This window comes from Suillus fuscotomentosus, assembly GCF_016647785.1.
Source record: "Suillus fuscotomentosus strain FC203 chromosome Unknown F5891scaffold_36, whole genome shotgun sequence".
In the NCBI taxonomy this organism is placed as follows: domain Eukaryota; kingdom Fungi; phylum Basidiomycota; class Agaricomycetes; order Boletales; family Suillaceae; genus Suillus; species Suillus fuscotomentosus.
In genome coordinates, this window is record NW_024539548.1 from 405,001 (window position 1) to 423,379 (window position 18,379).

Here is an 18,379-nt window from a genome sequence, read left to right on the forward strand (position 1 = left end):
TTCTGGCTGTTCTACGAGTATTAGGGCCTCCGGTCGGAGGTGGACTATTGGCCTTGGGTGGGCCAGTACCAGTGGTGGTGCCCGGTTTACCTGTTGGCATATTAGTTATAGTTCAGGTTATATACTTATGTAGATGATGTTTTTGGTGTTTTCTAGGGTTTTTATGTCGGGAATGGGCTTCCATGTCCGGCTTACGAAGGCAGTCACAGATATTTTAGCATGGCGCGACTGCAAATCGACGCCAACAGCTATTCGATTCCTTGTCAGTATTACTCGACCCCATCGAAAGATCGAGATTTTTGTTCATATCTTAAATTGCACACTGGGATGCTGACACTTGGCGACGTCGGACGTTATCATAACGGCTGTCGGTTGTAGCAAGCTCTCACGGGATTCAGCTCCTTGGACGGATCAGAAAGGCCAGTGTTTTCTTATGGTCCTCTTTAGACGCTCTCTCGTACGTTAATAAGATACGCATGAAAAGGCTACAGGTTACACTGAAGACCATAGCATAAATGATATCTAACGTTGCAAATTTGTCCTTGGACCTAATCCAGAGATCTTGTAAGTCGATTTCTCCTTTGTTCTACGATGGTATCATCTCAGTCCCTCGAAAAGACACATTGAGATTCCAGAGTATGATGCATGCGGTCGATACACTCATTGTTTAGTGAAAACGAGAATGGTGCAGTTTTAACCGTAGGCCCCGGGGATGCAGAGCGCACGTACGATAAACCAGGGTATTACCTTTGACTTCGTAATCCAGGGACATGATAATCTGCACACTGTCCTTCAAGAAACGAAAACTTTCAAGATGCGTCCGCTGTTTGAAATCCATCAGTTTCGAAGGCTATCAACCGCCAACAGCTCAGTCTTGGCCATCAACTGCTGTCACTGATGTTGACAGGGACGTTCCATGGATTTATGATGTAACTCTGAAATGACAGCTGTATTGCTTTTAAAAATATTGACTCAAGTCCAGATAGGCTGTGTGGCGCAAAATGGTACGTAGAACATACCTGACCTCAACGCACTTGAATCGGACAAAGAACGTTTCGCGGGTACATCAAGCCAGGTAGATCCCACCACCATCTCAGCGTGACTCACATGCTTCAAAGAACCGGGAAAGCACTATATTGTGTGAACCATTTCGTACACTTCCATCTCCTGCAACTACCTCAATAGACTTCTCAAGGAACTCACATTCACTGCTAAGAAACCTCTGCTCCACTTCGGAACACCATCTACGTTGTGTTGCATCAAGGTCTTGCTGAAAGACAAGTAGATCAGTGGGATTGCTGCGACAACATGACGGCGAAACATACGCAGGCGATGATTTAACGTGATTTCAATAACAGCATTGATTAACTGCGCCTTCGCCGGAGAGCACGAATAGTCTTTCTCCTTCGCGGAAGTAGCCACCGCTTTTTCATAAGCGTGAACAGTATCACTTACACCTTTCATGACAGCACCTGCATGCGGAGATGACACGTACTGCTCCAGAGCGGCATGAAAAGAGGTATCAGACTCCTGCTTGTCCTCAAGATAGCGCTGCTTGTTGAAAATATAGGAAGAGTGTTCGAAGATGATGACAGCAGCTAAACGGTTAATCATAAGCAGGTTCATCGCAACGCAGCCTCAAAATTCACCGGAAATGAGCTGAACAATATCCTCCAAGGGTGATGAGCCAGAGGCCTGGCAGATGCGCAACATGAGACATGTGTACAAACTGCTACCGATTGGACATACCACAGAGGGTAACTTGGACCGTATCACCGCACAGTGATCGTCGCGAAGCACGTCCTATTAATGGATCAGCATGGCTTGCTCGAACGAGAATCGACACCCTCACATCCTGCGGACGATAGGCAACGACTTGGATCAGCATGGTTCTTGCTCACACGAGGATTGATACACGTACTGCCTGCAAGTAAAGGTCCAAAATTAATGAGAGCAACCTTTGAACTTTCCAATAATCTTACCTGAATATATGGAAACCAGCCGCCTAAGTTCCCTATCATCATCTCATGGCTTTCAGATGCGGTTGTCTCGAGATGTTTTCGGAGTGTGCTGGACAACATCAGTTGCGAACACTTGCGGCAGGCGAATGAAACCATGAATAGTTACCTTTCAATTGCATGTATCATGCAGATCTCCATGTTCGTCGAGACGAACAATCGCTCCAGCAGTTCATCATCCAACGTTCCAGCTGTGCATTCGATCAGTGGCCTTGGATTTGCATCATCTTTGTTCATATCTGATGGATAAACGGTCATCGTGTGTCGGAACTTAACCATAGACCGGCTTACTGGGAAGGCATACGTGACCTCTTGGAGGCCATCGGACATTCTGGAGAAACTTCAATTGTGTTCCATTGGCAAATGTTTCTTCTGCGCGTTTTTGGGCCATTTCTTTAGCGTCTTTCCGAGATCTTCCTTCCTTTTTCAGTTGTGAGTATGCGACGTCGTATAGGGCATCGAACTTTGTGAACAAAACGATCACAGGTACTGAGGATTGTAATTATGCGATCAGTCTAATGTCAATGAGGGTGGGATGCGAAAACTTACTACTTCCTGTGTCGCACTGAGAGAAAAACTTGTTTTCAGCTGCAGTAAACGACCTGCTTGCTTCGTCCATTGGGATGCAGTACCTATGTTGAAACCGTGAGAGAGCGCATGCTGCGATTGACCGATTGCAATTACCATATAACATGGAGTCGTTTTGTTATTTTTGTTTCCTTGGAATGGTCAGCGATAAATGCCTTGACCTTGTCGAATTCAGATTCGCTGCCTGCCTCGAAACCCCGTGGATCGTGGAAAACAAAGCCCGGGTTGCTTTGAAAAACCATTTCATTGTGAATATCATGTAATTCGCGCTGAGAGCACGTCAGTTCATGTCATGGACTAAGAGCACAACTCACCGATTTTGATGCTGCTAAAACTTCAAGGTCGATCTGATGTTGATGGGTCAGTACCCCCTCCTACTAGCAATGTGATGCCCACCTTTTCCCCAGCGCTATCGTATATTTGTGGATTGTCCCGTGTGTTGCAAACTCTCTGTAGGATTGTGGTTTTTCCTGCATTAGCTCTTCCTATAATGAGGATTCGAAAGCGACCGATTTTCTCTCTTATGTTTGAAGGATCCATGGGGAAAGGTAAATGTGACTGAAGTAGAAGTGTTGGAGCAGCCTTATAATCATTGCAGTGTCCGGAAAATGCCCCAACCGTATCTAGTATTGATTGAAGCTGTCCGATTTGAAATTAGTCTGTATCAACACTTCAAAACAGACTCCTATTTATACGTGCAGACTACCACACCTCACTAGGCCTCACTTCCAATCCAATTTCATGAAGCCTGGTGCTGCCTCCGACCCCCACGCCAGAGCGTGACCTCCCGAGGCCCTCCTGCCACTTCCTGCTTTTGCCCAGTTGCAGTGCTTATTTAGCCTTATCCCGTTAATAGCATATGCATAGGACGGAATGTGATTTACCAATACAAACAAATTTAGTGACTAGTAAAAAAGACGACACACAGGATAAAGAGACACGCAGATTTCGAAAAAATTGAAGGAGATGTTTCTACGTTTCGTTAAAGCTCGTTCAGCTTCAAACCGGACGAGATGTCTAAGTCACCATTGCTGTGAAGTGAGTGAGGTGATGTACCGGTACGGGCTCGTGACAATAAATCAGCCGATAAGATACGAGCAATACAATGGTCCATACTGCGGTGGGCAAGACCATGGACGAGTGAAGTTTGGCGTGGTGGAGGGCGCACACAGCCGCATGTACTGATGAGACTTGACCTGAGAGCTAGATGAGCATTGAGCAGGGATGATTTCAGCAAGTTGAATAGGACGTATGAAACAATTTGCTCCCACGTCAACAAAAGCAAACAAGAGTGGAGGGTCCTGGCTCCTACCAAAGCTTACGTTCCTACTATGTTTTAATACATTCACATTTGTGTCAATGACTCGCAATCTTACTGTGGCCAGTACTCAGGCGCTTAGTATATGAGACGGTCTTCACCTTGCCCACTCTTACGGATCCTTCTGACCCAACACAGATATTCCGTCACTTCCGAATGATCAAAATCACTTCGACAGCTGACTCCTCGTGTATGCCTCATGTGGCACGCAGTTACTATACCCATTGCCCACTGAATCTAGATCATTTTCAACTCGGGAAGAATCTACCGAGTTCGCACACCGCAATGATTATAAGGCTACACGAACGCTTCCGAATCTCCGTCACATTTACCTTCCCCCATGGATCCTGCGAAGATAAGAGAGAAAATCGGTCGCTTTCGAATCCTCGTGATAGGAAGAGCTAATGCAGGAAAAACTACCATCCTACAGAGAGTGTGTAACACACGAGAGAATCCAGAAATATATAATAGCGCTGGGAAAAAGGTAGGCATCACAATGCCAGTAGGAGGATGGTAGTGCTGACTGAGCGATGAACTTCAGATCGATGCCACAGTCTTGATGGCTTCAACAGAGGTGTCCTGTACTTTCAATCAACGATAGCCTGAACTGACATGATCTCAGCGCGGATTGCACAACATCAAGAATGAAATGGTGTTTAAAAGTAATCCAGGTTTCATATTTCACGATTCGCGCGGTTTCGAAGCAGGCGGCGAATCCGAATTCGACAAGGTTAAAGCGTTTATTGCAAGCCGTTCTAAGGAAGTCAGATTAAGAAATCAACTTCACGCTATCTGGTAATTGCAGCTGATCAATCGCAACGCGGCCTCACGGTTTGAACACAGGTATTGCATCCCCATGGACGAGGCGAGTAGGTCGTTCACATCAGGTGAAATCAAATTTTTCTCTCAATGCGATACTGGAAGCAGTAAGCTTTCGCATTCGACCGTTGTTGATATTCGACTGATGCACAGAATCACAATCTTCAGTTCCAGTAATAGTACTGTTCACAAAATTTGATGCACTCTACGACGAATCATATGCCCAGCTGAAATCGCAGGGAGCATCGATGGAGGAGGCTGAAGAACGGGCGCCGAAGCACGCAGAAGAATCATTTGCGATTGGCTCACAACTGAAGTTTCTATACCATTCCAAGGAGATTCGACGCCCTCCGAAATGCCACATATGCCTCCCTAGTAAGCTGTTGATCGTCGGCTTATGAGTCTGATACATTCTGACGCTGGTCTATCAGACATGGACAGCGACGATGCAGATTGCGGGCTACTCATCGAACGAACAGCAGGAACACTGGATAATGAAGTGCTTCAGCAATTATTCGTCTCGACTCAGCAGACCAACTTGGAGCTCTGCATGAAATATGCAGTTGAGAAGTAACTACCCATGGTATCATTACCTGCCACAAGCGTTAGCGACTGATATTGGTCAGATCACTTATGAAATGTCTGAACTTTTCTGAGACAACAACATCCGAGGATTATGAGAAGATGGTAGGGCTATCAGCTGTCTGGTTTCCACATATTATTGTAAGATTATCAGAAAGTTTGAAGATTGCTCTCATTTACGTTGCGCGTTTACTTACAGGCAGTACGTGTGTCGATCTTCGTTCGGGCTCGAGCCATGCTGATCAAAGGGTTGCCCGCTGTTCGCAGTATGTGAGTGTGTCGATTCTCGTTCGAGCAAGAGCTATGCTGATCCAACTCGTTGTCCACCGTTCGCAGTATGTGAGTGTGTCGATCCTCGTTCGAGCAAGAGCTATGCTGATCCAAGTCGTTGCCCACTGTTCGCAGGATGTGAGTGTGTCGATCCTCGTTCGAGCAAGAGCCATGCTGATCCAACTCGTTGCCCACAGACTGTGAGTGTATCGATCCCCGTTCGAGCAAGAGCCATGCTGATCGAAGTCGTTGCCCACTGTCTGCAGACTGTGAGTGTGTCGATCCTCGTCCGAGCAAGAGTCATGCTGATCAAAGTCGTTGCCCACTGTTCGCAGGATGTGAGTGTGTCGATCCTAGTTCGAGCAAGAGCCATGCTGATCCAACTCGTTGCCCACTGTCTACAGACTGTGAGTGTATCGATCCCCGTTCGAGCAAGAGCCATGCTGATCGAAGTCGTTGCCCACTGTCTGCAGACTGTGAGTGTGTCGATCCTCGTCCGAGCAAGAGTCATGCTGATCAAAGTCGTTGCCCACTGTTCGCAGGATGTGAGTGTGTCGATCCTCGTCCGCGCAAGAGCCATGCTGATCCAAGTCGTTGCCCACTGTTCGCAGGAAGTGAGTGTGTCGATCATCGTTTGAGCTCGAGTCATGCTGATCGAAGTCGTCACCCACCGTTCGCAGGAAGTGAGTGTGTCGATCCTCGTTCGAGCAAGAGCTATGCTGATCCAACTCGTTGCCCACTGTTCGCAGGATGTGAGTGTGTCGATCCTCGTTCGAGCAAGATCCATGCTGATCGAAGTCGTTGCCCACCGTTCGCAGTATGTGAGTGTGTCGATCCTCGTTCGAGCAAGAGCCATGCTGATCGAAGTCGTCGCCCACCGTTCGCAGCTTGTGCGTGTGTCGATCCTCGTTCGAGCAAGAGCCATGCTGATCCAAGTCGTTGCCCACCGTTCGCAGCTTGTGCGTGTGTCGATCCTCCTTCGAGCAAGAGCCATGCTGATCCAAGTCGTTGCCCACCGTTCGCAGACTGTGAGTGTGTCTGTCCTTGTTCGAGCAAGAGCCATGCTAATCTAAGTCGTTGCTCACCGTCCCGCAGGGTGTGAGTGTGTCGATCCTTGTTCGTGCTCGAGCCATGCTGATTCAAGTCGTTGCCCACCCTTCGCAGGGAGTGAGTGTGTCGATCCTCGTTCGAGCAAGAGCCATGCTGATCCAAGTCGTTGCCCACTGTTTGCAGCGTGTGAGTGTGTCAACCTTCGTTTGAACTCGAGCCATGCTGATCCAAGTTGTTGCCTACCGTTCGTAGATTGTGAGTGTGTCGATCCTCATTGGAGCTCAAGCTATGCTGATCGAAGTTGTTGCCCGCCGTTCGCAGGATGTGAGTGTGTCAGTCCTCATTCGAGTGCGAACCTTCCTCAATGAAGCTATCGGTCATTCGTTGATAGGACGTAAGTGCATTGATCCTTTGTCAAATTTAGCATTCCTGACCAAAGCTATTGATGCTCTATCGGCAGGAGGTCAGTACGTTGACTCTTTACCGACCTTGAGTCACTGACTGAAGAAAACGTTGATCCGTTACCAGCTTGTGAGTTGATCATCTTCTGCCTACCTCCTGTCTTCCTCATTGATGTGATTGGTGAACTGTTATCAGGGTGTGAGCCTACCGATTCTCTGTCGCCCTCGCGTCATACTGACTGAACACATTGCTGCTCCATCAATAGATTGTAAGTTGGTCTATCCATTGTGGAGCTTGAGCCATGCTGACTGAAGACATCGCCCATTCCTTCACAGAATGTAAGCACATCGACCCGCAGTCGAATTGGAGCATTACTGACCTTTCTCATCGATGTCATTGCTCGTTCACTGACAGAATGTCAGTGTGCTCATTCTTCGTCCAGCTCGAGCTTTTCTTATGACTGAAACCATACATCCCTTAACAGCATGTGAGTGTTTTGGTCCGAGGCTTATTCACGGACGACATCGCTGATTGATCAATAGGACGTTGGTCTCTTTATTCTTTCTTGACTTTAAGCCATGCTGACCGAAGATGTGACATATTGGCAGCATGTGAGTGTATCGATCCGCAGCAGAGGTGGACAAATTTCAACTTTCCATCATGATTTGACCAGCTTGATCGGAGTCATCGTGCAGAGATGCGGTCCAGGTTACTCTCTACGGTATGTCCAATTAGTCACAGATTTTACATGCAATTCTGATATTTCCGAATGTGCTAGGCCTCTGACTCATCACCCTTGGAGAACATTGTTCAGCTCTGTTCTGGTGAATTTTGAGGCTGCGTTGCGATGAACCCGCTTATCATTGATCATTTAGCTGTTGTCATTATCTTCGAACACTCTTTCTACATTTTCGACAAGCGACGCCATCTTCGGGACCAGCGAAAGTCTGTTCCCTCTTTTTATGTCGCTCTCGAGCAGTACATGGCATCTCAGCATGCTGCTGCTGTCAAGGAAGGTGTGAGCGCTGCTGTGCAGGCATATGAAGAACGTGTGAGGACTGCTGTCTACACATCTCACGGAAACTTGAATGCTTTTATGGCGAAGTTACCGTTAAAACGCTTGCAGAGGAGGGCAAAAGAATCTTTGTACTCTCAGGCGAAGGCGGAGCTAATGAAGACTATTCTTGAAATCAGTTTAAATCATCCCCTGCGTATGTTTCAACGTCATGTTGTGGCAACAATCTCGCTGATCTACTTGTCTTCAGCGAGACCTTAACGTTGGACAATGCAATACAGCATTCCGGTTCAGATGAGGTGTTTTGGCTGGGAATGTGGGTTCATTGAATGGTCTATTGAGGTGGATTCAGTGTGTGGAATTGTACGAAACAGTTGCATGATCATGCAATATGATGCTTTGTCTGATATGGTGTATACATGTTTGGAGAACGTCGGCCACTGAGACGCAGATCAAGCTGTACGGGTTCATGATCATTCCTTTGATATTTTATCTATCATAGGGATAGAAGTAGCTACACATCCAATTTCCTTTGCCTTCCGTCAAGAACGTTTAGAGGGTGCGAATTACTCCAAAGCGAAACAACCCGTCTGAATACGTGACGTTGGAGTCACTAATCATCGCTGGATAGGTGTAAGCACGCTGGCTTACCTGAGTTCTCATAATCAGTACATATACCGTCGCTGATACTGAAAGCTAAGCTTTCAGTATTTCACCTTTTGGTGTAACGGTTATGCGTGGGTGGCGGGCTGACCATGTTACAATAAGGGGTCCAGTTCAATCAATTCCTAAACGATCCGGAGGACAATACAATCTAGTCTTGGTGCGAAGAAAGATGGTTGCGTCATACCTAATACCAATCATACTTTCAAAGTACTTCTGGCCTTACTGCGGGCCGGGACTTGAAAGTCCTTCCTGCACCAAGTATGCTATCACAACCGGTAGTCTCATTTCCCGTCGACCGGCTGGTTGTCTTTTGCGTGAACGAAACGTTTTGTCCTGAAGCTGCTGCTGATACTAGGGTCTGGGTCGACTGAGGGGCATGAGTGATTTCGGATTCTGTAATGCGGCACGGCGAGAAGGTGGAGCGTTACGCGTTGTTAGCTCCTATGATCTCACATACAACAAGGATTCACTACTCTTCATGCATAAGATCAAGGGAGCTGACAGACGACGCCAAATCGCGTGTCCACTTGGACGTGTTTGATCTGAAAGAAATGAAATGAAATGAATTTTGAATTAGATCATGTTCATACTTGGACGGTCGACATAGTCGGTCAAGGGTATAACAAAATCTCTCACTTTCCCGTATACACTAACCGCCACTAACCGCCCTCCCCAAAAGCCTTGAACCAATCCCTCGTAGCCTCAAATGAAACCCTCGCAGCTTCAACTCCATCGATCCCATGCGACTCTCCAGGAAAGGATAACACCTCTACAGTTCCTTTCTTGGTTTCCTTTTCTGCGCCAGTCCGAACCTCACCTCTCCCCTTGATCGCGTGATAAAAGCCGATTCCCTGCCCCGGAACGACCCTCAAATCATCCTCGCCTATTAATATAAGCACTGGTGCTGTTATATTGTCAACGTGCGCGATTGGGGATGCGGTGAAGAGGGTGTTGTATGTTTTTGGGGTCATTAGCGGGAGTGTAGGTGTGAGTGAAGTGAGGAGGTTGGATGTGGGCGACGTGTAGGAGTCAGAGTCAGAATCGGTGGATGAAACCCCGAATTCAGAATAAACCCAATCAGGAATATCAGTCCCCGCTGCGAATTCGCCTGCTGAGATGACGGGGTTGCGGAGCGATGCTGCGTTGAATAGGGTTGGGTGCTGGCCAATCACTGTATGCGCGTGCGAAAGTCAGCATCAGCGTCATCGAAGTGTGTATGCAGAGTGTGAATGAGAAAAACACATTGTAGAGAAAAGGGGACATACGATGAGCAGCGATAAACCCGCCATGACTTCCCCCCATCACGACCTGTCTTCCTTCCTCTGAAACACCCCTTCTGATCAGTTCCCTGACGCTTTCGGTGACGTCTTCGACGTCCATGCTCCCGCAATGTCCTAGGAGCTTTTGGATGTATGTTTGGCCGAATCCCATGGAGCCTGTGTAGTTGGGAATGTTGAGGGTGTCTGTGGTGTGAGTGAGTCATCTGGCATTGTAGTTTGCAAGGTATGTTTGGTAAGAGAGAGGGACGCACATCCTTCGAGCGCTAATGCGACGATGGCCGAAAAAAATGAAGTCGTCGAGGTCGCATGGGGTCCTCCATGCAGGATAGTGACGCACACTGGTTTCGGGCCACCACAGGTAGAAGCTTTCTTGGATTGGATGAGAAGTGTTTCCACTGGTGCGCGGGCGGTGATGGGTATGATGGATGGCGTTAGGTCGTTCAGGGCTTCTTTGACTGGCAACGAGTGAGCGAGCGAGACGAGCGAGATTTGGATCAGATCTACTCGTAGAAGACAACGACGATTTATCAAGGACTTTCCATTCGAGGGTATCATGTTGATCGAAAGATCCTAATAAGACTTCCCAGGGGGTAGTAGGCGTGCTCCTCGAACAAATAAACTGACTCTTGTTATCAGCAGCGTGTAAAGTCCAGCTGTACAACGGTCCGTCGCCTAATTTCGTCGCGTCTGTGATCTCTCCTGATTGTGTATCGATGAAGAGGACAGTTGTGCGTGAGCGCCATATGGACTGGAGAACGATATATATGCTATCTCCGCGCCGCAGAAATGGGCTGGTTGGCATGTTGTACTCGGTGTAGAGGCCCGGAAAGTTATTTGATGGGGTAGGTTCGAATACGGTGCGTACGAGGACGGTGTTGGTGCCTGTGAGGAGATCGCGGGATTCGAGAGATACGCAGGATGCATGAGGGCCACCTATGGGGTTTGAGAACCAGAAAAGTTTGATGGGCTGGTCGTTGTGGAATAAGACGCGAGGGGATCGGCAGGATCTGTTTTGGGGAGTGAGTCTTGATGCGGATGGGGATCCGAGCGAGTCCTTTGAGAGAGTGAGTTGCCATATGCCCATGGGACGGTTGAAGCATCCTTTTGCGCCGAGGATACGGCCGTCTTTGGTTTGTTCGTGACCGGTTGCAAAAATCGTGTCTTCTGTCGCGAATGTGGCTTGGGCGAATAGGATGGGTGATTCAGTTGTAGGCTGAAGTGCGAAAAGGGTCGAGTCTTGTTTAGCTGCCCTCGTGAAGGAGGGCGATCCAGTCCAGCTGAATAGAAAGATGGTAGGACGTTTCTTTGCGCGACAGGTATCACCAAAGTGGGGTGTGTATCTAAATTTGTTGTACGGATCGTCATCAGTGTTGATGGATGCTTCGGCGGTGTATAAGAGAGAAGTTTCGGAGGGGGAGAAAGAGAGAGAGTATAGGAAATCTGGTATTCCATTAGCTAGCATTCGCATTTTTTTGTTCTGCTCACCATCTGTGAGGAAGGCTTGGTGATAATTCGATACGTCCAATGAAGCTTCTAGTTGGGTGCCAGCCCAGATCTCGACGAATCGTTTGCTATTAGCTACTTCTCTCAGGATCGCTTGACGAGATTTAGAAGGAGATGTCGCGAATGCTTTTATTTCAGAGGAATCATGAGAAGTCGTGCACTGATTGTCGAATGTCTTCGTGAGGTATCGTTTGATGTTTCGGTCGTGGTCGCGGACGGAATATGTGACCCGTGCAACTCGACTATCGCCAATGAAATCAGCGGATACAGGAAGGGAAATTTCAGCTAGCTCGGTGTAGAACGTCGACGAACCGGTATATTGCAGTGACATTGGTGGAGTCACGGACTCACGGCGCAGCTGCTCGCTTCCATTTTCGTAGTAGAGGGCCGAGGCTATGTACTAATTGGGTTTATGAGATACAGCACTCGTTAGTGGCTGCAGGCTTGCAATTACCACTCTTATATATCGATAATGCAGATCACACCGGTCGAAGTTGGCACACGCAGTACCTTCACAAGCCCAGTGTTAACTGATACAGTCATGATGCTCAATGTGCGCTGGTGAAGTTACGCCCGAAACTTTTCCTTTTCACCACGTCCTCGAGAATAAGAAAATTCATGTGTCATGAGATAGAACACTCGGCTGAAGAGCGAGTGACTGCCTCCAGCATGAATATCGACTCCAACCAAACGATGAATACATAAACCAATATACCCCTAGGTTTTGTGTTAAACGTTGAAGGCAATTATACAACCATATAATACTGACACGATCATCAGAATCAATCGAGATTAAAGGTCCTTGACTTGCTCCTCAAGCCAGTTCCATAGCTCCGAGGCCTGCTGTGGATCCCGCCCCTCTGGATGTGTGTTCCCGATGCGCGCCCAAGGAATGAGATACTGTCCAGGATATAAATTCAAGTTTAGTCAGGAGATAAGGGGCTAACCTTTCCGTTAAGATTCGCTCCTTCTGCAGTAGTTCCAGCGTATAACTGCGTGAGCGCGCCAAACGATACATCATGGAATAATATATCCTGCAAAATATCGAACGGTCAGCTTTTGGAAGGTTGAATGATACGTGATAACGTACGCTCATCAGTTTGGAAAAGAAGTCATAATAACGGCTCAGCTCTGTCCTGATACCACCAGGATTGAGTGCTGTCGAGACTATACCCTGGTTGCCATATCGTCCAGCTAGCTCAGCTGCAAATAAGACGTTGCCCTTTTCATACAGGAGTTTAGAAAAGGAGTTGATACGATGAAACAAAGCTTACCATTTTGCTTTGACCGTAGAGATTCATGATGCTCTGCTTTTTCCTGGCGGGAGAGTCCCTGAACGTATTGTAGTTTAGACTACCGAACCAATGGGCATTAGAAGCCGTGTTCACAACGCGCACAGTTCCGGCAGGTGACTGCGCGACACCCGCTAGAAGTGCTGGCATGACAATTTTCGTGAAGTAGAAGTGACCAAGGACATTCGTCCCAAATTGTAGATCATAACCGTCGTCCGTCAACATCTCATTAGGAGGAGTCATTACCCCACTGAGTGATGTGAGAGGACGACGAAACGACAAAGTTAAGCAACACTCACGCATTGTTGAATAGGACGTGCAGTACGGGTTCTCTCCTGAAGGAGTGTCAGTTGTCTTGTTGCTCAAAAATGTGATGCAAGCGTACCGCAGAAACTCTTCTCCAGAAGCCTTGACGGACCTCAAGTTCGCTAAGTTGAGTTGCAAGAAACACGCTTCTTTTCCGGTGCTTTCCTTGAGTTCGCGAATAGCAGCTTCACCCTTGGCCTTGTCGCGACACGCAACATAAACCTTGGCGTTTTTTGTGAGGAGGACCTAACAATAACAACATCAACATGAAGCAAATATTTGAAAAACGTCGATGGGAGACAGACTCTGGCGGTCTCCTTGCCTATCCCTGTATTAGCACCGGTGACGAGAACAACCTTTCCGGACATGTCTGGGACGTCAGACGCATGAAACTTCGTCGAGGGAGGAAAAATCTCGCGAATGTACGCTGACCAGATGTGACCCATGATGAACGAAGGATTTTCGAAAAGTGGTGGAATTCAAGGAAAGTGAAGCTTTGAATACGGTGACTGTCGTGTTCATGCAAGCCTTTAAGACGCGTACGCAGTGCCGAGACTGTTCCCATATGCGGCACTCCTGTAACAGAAAGCAGCATCAAAGTGGCCCGGGCGTGGATTACATGAATAATTTTATACTCACTACGTCACGCTCATAATGTCATTGGGTAGTACTTAACCGGGGCCGATCTCACAATCATTGACAATTCATGTCGATAATAGCAATGCCGAACTATCATTCGACAATGGCGCGATATCGATCATCGGGTCCGGAGGTGCAAGATCTAACCGAAGTACAAGGAACTTAGAAATGCAGATGGTCGTCAGAGCTAGCTAGCGGCATTCAAACGGCGTCGGAAGGCTGACCAAAAGAGGATTCTAAATCACATGCAGTCAACACAATGTCAAAAATGCTTACATAATACTTGTGCAACAAAGTGCGGTAACAGGTCGGCTGTAGGTGAAGTCGTGCAGCAGGCCACGCAGACAGGTGAGAGCGTTCAGGTTGATGCCGCGTAGCCTATGTCGGGGTTCCTCCGTTCAATGAATCAAGGTCATGGTTGTGCCATTTGTGAGAACGCCAGCTGGTGAAGTTCGTTGTCATTCATTTGAACATGACAGCTTTGATATCATGTACTGTGTTGAGACGTTGAAGGCAATTATACAACCATATGATACTGACACGATCATAAGAATCAATCGAAACTAAATGTCCTTGACTTGTTCCTCAAGCCAGTTCCATAGCTCTGAAGCCTGCTGTGGATCCTGCCCCTCCGGATGTGTGTTCCCGATGCGCGCCCATGGAACAAGATACTGGCCAGGATGTAAGTTCGAGTTCAGTCAGGAGAAAAAGGTCTGACCTTTCCGTTGAGACTCGCTCCTTCTGCAGTGGTTCCAGCGTACAACTGCGTGAGTGGCCCAAATGATATATCATGGAAGAACAGGTTCTGCAAATATCAACCGGTTAGCTTTTGGAAGGTTGGATGATACATGATAACGCACGCCTATCATTTTGGAAAAGGAATCATAATGGCGGCTAAGCTCCGTCCTGATACCACCAGGGTTGAGTGCTGTCGAGACTATACCCTGGTCGCCATATCGTCTAGCTAGTTCAGCCGCAAATAAGACGTTGCCCTTTTCACACAGGAGTTTAGAAAAGAGGTTGATACAATAGAAATAAAACTTACCATTTTGCTTTGGCCATAGAGACCCATCGCGCTCTTCTGTTTCCTGGCGGGAGAATCCTTGAACGTGTTGTAGTCCAGACTACCGAACCAATGGGCGTTAGAAGCCGTGTTCACGATGCGTACAGTTCCGGCAGGTGACTGCGCGGCACCCGCTAGAAGTGCAGGCATAACAATTTTTGTGAAGTAGAAGTGACCAAGGACATTCGTCCCAAATTGCAGATCATAACCGTCGTCCGTCAACATCTCCATAGGAGGTGTCATTACCCCACTGAGCGATACGTGAGACGACGAGACTAAAATTTAAGCAACACTCACGCATTGTTGAATAGAACGTGCAGTACCGGTTCTCTCCTGAAAGAGTATCAGTTACCTTGTTGCTCAACAAATATAACGCAAGCGTACCGTAAGAACTCTTCTCCAGAAGCCTTGACGGACCTCAAGTTCGCTAAGTTGAGTTGCAAGAAAAACGCTTCTTTTCCGGTGCTCTCCTTGAGTTCGCGAATAGCAGCTTCACCCTTGGCCTTGTCGCGACAAGCAACATAGACCTTGGCGTTTTTTGTGAGGAGGATCTAACAATGAAAACATCAACATGAAGCAAATAATTGAAATATGATGAAAGACAGACTCTGGCAGTCTCTTTGCCTATCCCTGCATTGGCACCGGTGACGAGAACAACCTTTCCGGACATGTCTGGGACATCAGACGCGTGAAACTTCGTTGAGGGAGGGAAACTCTCGCGAATGTACGCTGACCAGATGTGACCCATGATGAACGAAGGATGGTTGAGAAGTGACCTAAGGTGGTGGCTTTGGAATTCAAGGGAGGTGAAGGTTGGAATAGGGTGACTGTCGTGAATGGGAGGCTTTTATACGCGTATGCAGGGTAGCCGAAACTGTTCGCGTACGCGGCATTAATTGACTCCTATAACAGAGGTAAAGTGGCGCGGATTACGTACACAACGTCATGCTCATAATGTCATTGAGGCCGGGGACATGCCACAATTGTTTGGCATTGCTGTATGCTAAACTACCGTCGATGATAGTACAATATCTATGGGTCCGGAGGTGCATGACTTAGTCCAACTACAAGCAACTTAGAAATGCTAATAGGGCTTAGGCCACGTCAGCGTTCGAACGCGTCGGAAGGCTAACCCAATGAGGATCGCGAATCACGCGTAGTCAGCACAATGACAAAAAATGTTACTAATTTACATAACATACTACGAAACAGAAGGCGGCGGTATTATGATGTGACTCGACGCCGGCGCTTCCCCTTATAACGGACGTGCATGCGCGTCGCATAGACATGCAGGAGCTCGCCAGCCTTCTATCATCGAACCCAAATCACATATAATCGTCATGGTAGTCGACTGCACCACGAGAGACTATCTGTTGAACTCCCAAACTCTTCCTTATCGAGTATTGTTTTCGTAAGACATACATCTATCATGCCCGCTCGCCGCAGATTGACCTCCGTCGGATGTTGCACATCTTCCAGGACTTCGTTGATAGAGGTCGAACGGTGACCCAACCACAAGAGTTGCAGCACGCCTATGTTTGGGATAGCAGCCTGACTGTCGTGCGATGGATCGAATGCTCGGGTCATATGCAGCGCCAGTCCCAACATGATCACAGATGCAGACGCCGCGAAAGCCAACTAGAGCCATTTTCGATAAGTAGTCAGCGCATAGATACCACCACGAACTCACAGGAAGAAGGTTAATCTACAATGCTCCATCAGTCATTGAAAACCAGCATCTGTGCAGTTCACTTACATTGAGGCGTAGGGCGATGAATTCCTCGTTAACATAGGCCGTCCCGTTGCCAAGGGTCAATTCCTCCATTGGCTGCACCCATTTGTCCCGCTAAGCATGTGACATGGAGTGAGCGAGAACCTCAAAAAACTTCAAACGTATCCCTTACCTAGCCAGATGAGTTGTGCAGCTGATCTCGCAACAGCAAATTCTAGTTCATCCGGTCTCAACGTGAAATTGGAAATCGGAGGAGCACCGTCTCCGAATTGTGTATGTTCCTCAGTGAGATTCAGGCTTATCAATGACATAATATACCTAGAAGTCAAGCCATACGTGAGACATCTTAACAACGCAGTCAAAGTTTTTGGCCTACTCGTCCGCAACAGAGAGTTCAGTGATTTGTGAAGGTGTACCATCAAATATAATCCCGCTGCTGCTATCCGGGGTAGCCAAAGCACTGCCGATCTAAAATTGACAGTATGTCATTGAGCTCAAAGTTAGCCCCGTATAACGTACCTGTGTTTGCCAACTAGTATTCGACCACCCGAATTGATACATTTCCCATTGCGTGGATGGCTGCGATATGAACGTAGGACTCAGTAGGCTGTTAGTTTGCATGTCGACCACCCCATCTGTAGTGTTCGCTGACAGCGAGCAATATACGAAATAGACCTGGATGACGTATGTAGTCCCAATGTCAGGGATAGCTGCAGAACGTATTGTTATCATGACCGTATTACAAGTAAGTAAACGTACCCCAAGTCGTGTTTACAGCAACCTCATCCTGTACTGAAGGGTCGATCCCCAATAATGTGGAGACCATGAGATAGACACCAGGAAGCTACATTCAAATCGTTACTCAACTTCTATAGTGGGCGTGAACTAAGAGAACGCTTACCTTCGAGACGCCACCGTAAGAATCTTCATATTCCATCCATGGAATTATATGTATCTGATCCGACCCTGTAGACATTCTCAGCGTGATAAAACATTGCCGCAATCACAACCACTGACAGAGAGTGCTCGCATTAAGCACGCGAGTAGCAACTGGGCCAAACGGAACGATCGCTGTGCTGGTATTCGCGGAGTATGTTACATTTGGAACCAATCCGCAACTCGAGGTTACCGTCGTTGCGTTCACAGTCGCATTCCCTGATATAGCGGTTGTTTTGAGGGTGTCGTAGAGTGTGGTATTGGACAACCCTGCAGACACGAGTCCAGTCAAATGATTGACAACTGGGAGGGATGTGGTAATGGGTCCCAGGTCTGTTAAATAGTTATACGACGAATCGTCTAGCCATCCTAGTGTTGTGGGCACCGAAGTCGTCATAGAAGCGTTGAAGGTTTGGAATTGTAGGAGAGTAGAAGAGGTGACATGCAGCACGGTTATGCTCGCGAGGTAGGCTGCGACAGCAGAAGTCGTCCACCATGAAGCGGGGATGTCAGTTTGTCGCCAGACACTAGTGAGTGCAGAACCGAGACCCGCCCATGCGCCAGAGATGTCATGAACGGCCGTCAGTTTTACACGGCGTACAAGTGTTCTCGAAATCGCAAGCCGTTGGGTAAGGAAGAGCAGAACAGCCGTATATATCTGGATCATGTCATGTCATCGGTGTATCGTTTGGACACTGTGGATACGTACAGTATAAAACGCTTGCAGCGAAGCACTGAGCACCACGGGCCAGAAATCGTTGTTTGTTGGTGTGAAAGCGAAAGTTACATGGTGTTCCCAGTGACGGACATAGAAGAAAAGAAGGACGATGTGGATCATGACCAGCATGCCATGCATGATGTAACATGCGCGTGGTGCAAACAATCCATTGTGCGCGTTGT

The 18,379-nt window shown here is 47.7% G+C and overlaps 7 protein-coding genes across 7 annotated transcripts; 1 reads left to right on the top strand and 6 right to left on the bottom strand.

Moving 5' to 3' along the window:
- Positions 1-957: 957 nt before the first annotated feature.
- F5891DRAFT_442560 (uncharacterized protein) lies at positions 958-1,806 on the bottom strand. The gene is made up of 3 exons (XM_041371853.1): positions 1,750-1,806; positions 1,326-1,695; positions 958-1,266 (listed from the first exon to the last, which is right to left on the bottom strand). Exons 2-3 carry the CDS (start codon positions 1,624-1,626, stop codon positions 1,094-1,096), a joined length of 474 nt encoding a protein of 157 aa, XP_041224465.1. The 5' UTR covers positions 1,627-1,695; positions 1,750-1,806; the 3' UTR covers positions 958-1,093.
- A 63-nt stretch (positions 1,807-1,869) lies between these two features.
- On the bottom strand, positions 1,870-3,169 carry F5891DRAFT_1147864 (uncharacterized protein). The gene is made up of 8 exons (XM_041365051.1): positions 3,003-3,169; positions 2,921-2,953; positions 2,703-2,875; positions 2,568-2,650; positions 2,310-2,507; positions 2,128-2,257; positions 1,983-2,070; positions 1,870-1,924 (listed from the first exon to the last, which is right to left on the bottom strand). Exons 1-8 carry the CDS (start codon positions 3,144-3,146, stop codon positions 1,898-1,900), a joined length of 876 nt encoding a protein of 291 aa, XP_041224466.1. The 5' UTR covers positions 3,147-3,169; the 3' UTR covers positions 1,870-1,897.
- A 781-nt stretch (positions 3,170-3,950) lies between these two features.
- On the top strand, positions 3,951-5,527 carry F5891DRAFT_442586 (uncharacterized protein). The gene is made up of 8 exons (XM_041371854.1): positions 3,951-4,408; positions 4,466-4,498; positions 4,547-4,719; positions 4,768-4,850; positions 4,912-5,118; positions 5,175-5,313; positions 5,370-5,430; positions 5,480-5,527. The coding sequence occupies exons 1-8, from the start codon at positions 4,265-4,267 to the stop codon at positions 5,486-5,488; spliced, it is 849 nt and encodes a 282-aa protein (XP_041224467.1). The 5' UTR covers positions 3,951-4,264; the 3' UTR covers positions 5,489-5,527.
- A 3,749-nt stretch (positions 5,528-9,276) lies between these two features.
- Positions 9,277-11,887, bottom strand: F5891DRAFT_1041789 (Alpha/Beta hydrolase protein). The gene is made up of 5 exons (XM_041362075.1): positions 11,494-11,887; positions 10,513-11,448; positions 10,260-10,463; positions 9,994-10,191; positions 9,277-9,899 (listed from the first exon to the last, which is right to left on the bottom strand). The coding sequence occupies exons 1-5, from the start codon at positions 11,840-11,842 to the stop codon at positions 9,388-9,390; spliced, it is 2,199 nt and encodes a 732-aa protein (XP_041224468.1). The 5' UTR covers positions 11,843-11,887; the 3' UTR covers positions 9,277-9,387.
- A 416-nt stretch (positions 11,888-12,303) lies between these two features.
- F5891DRAFT_1190393 (uncharacterized protein) lies at positions 12,304-13,555 on the bottom strand (the record flags this gene model as incomplete). Its single annotated transcript, XM_041367290.1, has 7 exons — positions 12,304-12,411; positions 12,459-12,545; positions 12,602-12,733; positions 12,786-13,053; positions 13,103-13,138; positions 13,189-13,355; positions 13,415-13,555. 7 exons carry the CDS (start codon positions 13,553-13,555, stop codon positions 12,304-12,306), a joined length of 939 nt encoding a protein of 312 aa, XP_041224469.1.
- A 756-nt stretch (positions 13,556-14,311) lies between these two features.
- Positions 14,312-15,559, bottom strand: F5891DRAFT_1129312 (uncharacterized protein; the record flags this gene model as incomplete). The annotated part of the gene is made up of 7 exons (XM_041364379.1): positions 14,312-14,419; positions 14,467-14,553; positions 14,609-14,740; positions 14,794-15,061; positions 15,109-15,144; positions 15,196-15,362; positions 15,419-15,559. 7 exons carry the CDS (start codon positions 15,557-15,559, stop codon positions 14,312-14,314), a joined length of 939 nt encoding a protein of 312 aa, XP_041224470.1.
- Positions 15,560-16,104: 545 nt separating this feature from the next.
- Positions 16,105-18,335, bottom strand: F5891DRAFT_1236073 (uncharacterized protein; the record flags this gene model as incomplete). Its single annotated transcript, XM_041369638.1, has 10 exons — positions 16,105-16,449; positions 16,502-16,516; positions 16,568-16,657; positions 16,705-16,840; positions 16,920-17,011; positions 17,063-17,253; positions 17,303-17,387; positions 17,445-17,509; positions 17,561-18,137; positions 18,189-18,335. The coding sequence occupies 10 exons, from the start codon at positions 18,333-18,335 to the stop codon at positions 16,150-16,152; spliced, it is 1,698 nt and encodes a 565-aa protein (XP_041224471.1). The 3' UTR covers positions 16,105-16,149.
- Positions 18,336-18,379: the final 44 nt, after the last annotated feature.